The 6000-nt window shown below is 42.8% G+C and overlaps 1 protein-coding gene across 5 annotated transcripts in view; it reads left to right on the top strand.

The window, feature by feature from the left end:
• Positions 1-217: 217 nt before the first annotated feature.
• Positions 218-6000, top strand: part of LOC125892332 (rap1 GTPase-activating protein 1-like) — a 78740-nt gene continuing 72957 nt past the window's right edge. For 2 of the 5 annotated variants that reach the window (XM_049582284.1, XM_049582282.1), the window contains exon 1: positions 218-427. In XM_049582284.1, coding sequence (XP_049438241.1) covers positions 384-427 — 44 coding nt within the window. In that variant the 5' untranslated portion in view covers positions 218-383. The remainder of the gene's footprint in view (positions 428-6000) is intronic. The other 3 variants (XM_049582287.1, XM_049582285.1, XM_049582292.1) reach the window with 3 other exon arrangements.

Genomic DNA, 6000 nt, shown 5'->3' with positions numbered 1-6000 from the left:
AAAACACCTGTCATTGTGTACTCTGTGATCTCACAGCACGAAAGATAGAGGATGTAGCCTGTATGTGAGAAAGGCTGCCACTACACTCCTGGTTCCCTGGGAGACTGGCATGGTCAGCAGCCCCCTCACACTCCAGCCCCACCTCCCCCCTCTTCCTCCCTCATCCTCTTGCCATCCCCCCCAACCCGCTTGTGAAGGAGGCGTGTGAGCAAGGAAGAGGCAGGGCACGTTAGCCGAGGCTGCGGGAGTGGAACTCAGACGGCAGGCAAAGCATACAAACACACACATTCACACACACACACATGCTCAGTCAGCGTAAGTGACACAAGTGCTGGCTCCATTCAGCACTGAGTTGACTGACTCACAGCTATCCATTAGCCGGCATGCCGCAGAGAAAGAGGAGTTTCACTTTTGGAGCCTACGGAGGGTAAGAATGAATATCCTAATAATTTGTAGAACAACAAAACCTCTTCAGTTTTCATTTGTGTGATTGTGATTTTGTGTATTTATATGTATGTCTGCCTCTGTCTCCCTGTTTGATGACTCGACAGATTCTGTGTCTGTATTTGTGTCTGCATATTCGTGCTGCTGGCACTAGACTGTCATCATGTTCACGATAACAGCTTTATTGGTTGTCATCTTTGTGGATTCTTTATCATAAATCAGACTCCCTCATACTGTCGTTTCTGCTTGTTGATGAACCATTAAAGGTTACACTCTGTACATGATGGGGTGGCGTCAGATATAGAAGCATAGACGAGATAAGGTGACAAAAACAACACGAGAGGAAAGTAGGTACAGTTCAGGTTACAGGGAAAGTATTACTCAGAGCCTGACAGCTGAAGGTATGACTACATTTATGCTTATAATAGAAAACATGTGCTACACATATCAGTGCTGTATCTCTCTTAATGTCAGTCAGCACTCATGTCCCTGGGGGTTTTTATGTGGCCCACTTCAGACTTTACAGGGTACTGAAGGGTGACACACAGTCAGCAGAAATCTTTTACTGGTCAAGAGGTGAACAGGTGCTTCAAAGCAACTGCAAGCCTGACTGCCTGTACTCAGAAGTTATGTGTACACCTATGTTTTTCTGTGTACATGTGTTAAAGGTAGCCTCTTGAAAGTCTGGAAATATACCTGGGCTGGGCTGTGAGACGATTTTGACATTGTGGCTACAGTCGTAATTACTGTGAGAGTATGTTGGCTGTTGGCCCCATGGTGCTAGAGACTTGCTGCCTCATTCTGGTGAATCTAAACTAACCTTTTAAAACATCAAAGTCACACAATAACACAAATTAACTAACAGATTGAGGCGGTGGTAGATCAGAAACTCCCATGTTGTGTGAGGTAAAATTACTGTTTTTGTCAATAGAGTCTGGCTTTGAGGAGAGCATCTGTAAGTTTTAGTTTCACTTTAGTTCTCCGCTGAAAAGGGCTGCCTGATTGGGTCCATGTCATTGGTCCGACATCCCATTAGTCCGACGTCCCGTTGTTCCGATATGTGATTATACTAGGCTATACTGTATTTGTGTACCATAGAGGATCAGCAAACGCAACAAAAGTAGGCTACTGGTCGAGATACAAGTGTCATAGAGAGGAGAGAGTGAAACACCTTAACCTCCTGTTATTAACTCTGGGGTCCGGGTTGTGTGGGGAGCTCTCCGCAGTGCTGAACGGCTCCCGGCAGGTGTATTTCTGCCTTGATGGTGTGCCGCGACCGGCTCTGGGTCAGCTGGGAAAGGCTTGAGGCAAAGCAGGCTCACAGCTTATGTGTTTGCCAGTTTCTTTTTCCATTTTAACCCACACCATGATCTTTTCCTGACCCTAACCAAGTGGTTTTTGTGTCTAAACCTAACCAGACCTTAACCACAGGGCATCATGATGATTTCGAAACAATGGAACTTCGGAACAATGGGTTTAATATGGTCGGAACAATGAGATGTCGGAATAATGGGCTGTCAGACCAATGGGAAGACCCCGTCTGATGGCACCAGAAAGCGATAAATATTCTAAGTACAGCGAACATTCACATCACACCAGTTCATTACTTCGCATTTGTGTTTGTACTCCTGCCTGCTTCTCCAAATCAGGGCTCGCCAAGCGCCTTCTGCTGCACAATATACACTGACCATAGATAGGAACCTCACACAGTCCCACATCCATCCAAACTATGTCTTTGAGTTGGGCATTAGCTTTCTTGGTGTTACAGGTTTGGCTAGTGGTTGCTTTGTCCATTTATGGGAAGGCAGCTGTCGATGGTCCCATAGAAAAATTCAGAGAAGCAGCTGTGCACTTACATTTGATTTACGTCTGCCAATACGCTAAGTTAGTCTTTGTGTATCCTTTTGTTCTTGTAAAAGCCAAAAATAGTGTTTGGATAACATTTTCAATGAAGCGTAAATCTAATCATTGTGTTGTATAGGAGCCACCCCTGGTGTAAAATGTATATCGGATGCTAATTTGTCCTGTAGGGCTCCCTGTTCTGTCATAGGTGTCATAGTTGGGAGCCAGTCATTCAGAAACAGGTTTTGTCAAATGGAGGATCACATATAGTTTTTTGCCCGCAAAGCCAGACCATGTTAAGCCAAATGTACCTTTGCTGAATGAAAATTTGTACCTTTGAATGGTTTATGAACACAGATTCATTCATGGATGTTTTTCATTGAAGACTACAGCAGTGAGAAATAAGTGTCGAAAAAGAAGAAGAAGTTTCCATCTGATGAGCAGCAGTCGCTTAGGTCAAGTGAGCCTGTCAGTTAGTAAATAGCCTGTCTATTCAGCCCCACAGTGGCTTTAAGTTTAGGCTTAGTAGCTATATGTTGCACGGGCCACAGCCCTTTTTTTCGGGATAGAAAACCAAAGATGCTGTCGCTGTCAATGCAATGTCTGTGTACATTTATTTTATTGTTAAACAACCCTGTCCAAGTGGATCAAATATCCACAGTGGCTGGATATTGCCTATTTGGACTTCTATACACATTTGATTAAATCACCAGGGATTGTTAGACTAAGGTCGGAGATATACTTACCTTCAACTACGCGTTCGCATGCACATGATAGTTGCTCTTTTCTTCAGTTTGGAGTGTTGGCTGTGCACAATTCAAAAAGTGATGCTACATGTTCGCAGGATGCACACATACGTACATTTACATAATGAAAATGCGAAGGTTCTCTTCAGTCTGAATTCTCTGATAGTCTGATGATCTCCAATTGAATCCTTCAGTGACAAGCAAAGCACATATGCAAGTATTTCAATCAGGAGAGACTCTTTTTTTGTGAAAAGAATATTTATTTACTTGTGCACATAAGAACAAAAAATGTGAAAAGTCTTTGGCGACTCCATTTAGATGGTATGTATTTGAGGCAGGTGATGAATCCATGGTAGAATAGGGAACCCCCCCAGGGTCTAGAAGCTGATGGAGGTAGAGATGCTAAAGATGAGATGAGAGGAAGATGGAAAAGTGCTGATGATCTGGATGAGTAGCATCCTGCATCCTGACTGGCTGATAGAGATCATGGCAAAGGTTGATTGGATAACTGGAGGAGTGAACACCCATTATCAGCTGATTAGAGGAAGCAGTGGGAGTGGGATGGAGAGAATTGTGAATGGATGAGCAAGTCGTCCCGATTGAACTTACACTAAGCTTCATGTGTTCTTGACACAGCTGGCTGTCTACTTAATGCTTGGCTAAAAAGCAAATAAATCTCCGTCCTAAGTGTTGTCTTAAAGTAAGCAACCTGCTTGTAAAAACTCTTGTTTAATCTAGGCTGAGATTTAGTTGGAGACGACAGACGGGAGCTGCTCTACTTTATGACATTAGCTGTCCATCAGTCCTAACTGTCACTGGCATTATTTAGTGATTTACCATGCTAACCGTGAATATTCATGTGTCTTATGTGCCTTAAATCTCTGTTTATTTGTTTAACAACCCATGACACCACAGCTTTTCAACATTTTATGCTTCTCTACTTATGTGACAACACAATTCTTTCCCTCAAAAGGGAGCACAGTGTTGGCAACTGACACTTCAAACACTTAGTGCAAGTGTTCTTGTTAAGTGTGATGAAGTACCAGTGGGTATTTTACCGCTCCAGGCCTCAGGGGGCAGTAAAGAGCCTATCATGGTTTAGCGCACCACAATGACACAAAAAAGATGTCGCACTAGAAAACTGTTTTGAGCAAAAACAATATTTTTCGGTTTTACATGAAAAAAAGTAAGAGGTGAAGACTGTTTGTTTTGGAAAATGTCTGCACCTCTGCAGCACATGGCCTCATCCCTGAGCTTTTCTAAAGAACCATCCACTGCGTGAGAGACAGTCCAGAACGAGGCTAGATAACTACAAGTAAAACCCACCTCAAGGTCACATAGCTCAAACTGAGATGTAAAATTTTTGGATTTAACTGGATTTATCATTAAGATGTAGAACCTCATGATTAATTACTTCATCAGCTGCCTTTTAGTGGCCTCCCAATTGGCACACTTCTAATTAATTAATTCCCGTCATTTGTTTGTGCACCCTGGAGAGTCCTTTAGCCAGTGCACAGCATAAAAGCTAAATACTTGCTTTTCTGTTTTGTGTTTAGCACCGGCCTTGAATGCCACTGCACTTGGCATTTCGATAGGTCACTCTGATTGCTTACATCAGTGAGTGATCTATAAAACACTGTGCCCCCTTGCATCCTGTTGGCATTCACTGAAGGGAATGCAGCCCCTCTGCTCTCCGCGGATCGGCTTTTCTTTGACACAGCATGCTCTGTAATTTTGGCATCAGATTTTAAAGGAACTGTCACTTAATTTGAGTAGTTGTGTTAGGTTTTTGTTTCACCTTGGGTCGGTTATGATCCTTTTTTTTATTACAGGCAGACCACTTTTTTTTTCCCTTTTCATAATGTTCCCATTATTCAAGTGTGGCCAGTATGTTGCAACACTTTCATATCCTTTTATTTTCTATCCTTTGGATGTGCTCTTACATGCCTTTTGGATGTCACATGACACATCCTGTAGCTCACAGTGTCTTCTTTTTCCCATAAATGACTAAATCATGAACGAAACAGACCCCTGGCTGGCGTCCTTAGTGAATTGAATGCTCTCTAACCGCAGTGGCAAGACATTCAGGCCACATGAACAATGATGCTGTATGCTGTAGTGTCGCATAGAAACACTTGAAGAATGCGCGTCCATCCTGTTCAAAAACAACCAAGTGGAAAGACCCACATTGTTTTGAAACTTGAGCGGGCCTAAATTGTAGTCGACATTCTCTGGTCAGCTGATTAGCAAAGTCATTTTTCCAAGTAAGCAAGACGTCAGACTCTTTAGGGATAAGGTATTTCCAAGTGTTAAACAGATTTGATTCATAATAATGTTGTGGGGATATGTTCAAGAATGATCACACCAGTTTTAAAGTGTTTGCGCAAGTTGTTGCTCCAACAAAAATGCAAGAATTGTACGTTTTTTTATACCTATTGCTGTTTGAAGACAACAAAAAGCCTCTATCTCTGTTTGATTTTTTGATTATCTAGCGTCTAATGCTGATTGTATTGAATATTGTGCCATGGACGACAAGAAGACATCACAGAGAGGGTCTCTTTGTTTGACGAAAGCAAATGTTTGCATGACAAAAGATGATTAGACCGCAAGGCACGGCTCCTTGAGAACAGGAGGCCGCTCAAGTACCTTTCCAAAGGTGGAGGCAAAACAAACAGGAGATGTAGGGCAACCAGAGGGCTCTTCAATGCCTACTCACTCGGTCCACCTTGCATATTTACTTTGACATTCACATTCACATTCACAATGGCAAGCCATCCACAGAGAAGAATGGGGTGGGAGGGCACTGGGTGAGCTGCAGTTAATGACCCAGTGCTCACAGGACTGACAATTGTTGAATTATATTTGCTCTGGTGAGAATAAAAACAGATTTTTGTTGTAGTTTTGTACTTTCTAAGTCCCTCTGTGCCCCCAGACGTTAAAATAATGCGGCCATGTGCAACTTTATGCT

Source organism: Epinephelus fuscoguttatus, linkage group LG7 (assembly GCF_011397635.1).
Source record: "Epinephelus fuscoguttatus linkage group LG7, E.fuscoguttatus.final_Chr_v1".
Classification (NCBI taxonomy): domain Eukaryota; kingdom Metazoa; phylum Chordata; class Actinopteri; order Perciformes; family Serranidae; genus Epinephelus; species Epinephelus fuscoguttatus.
This window is presented reverse-complemented; position numbering and strand designations above follow the sequence as displayed.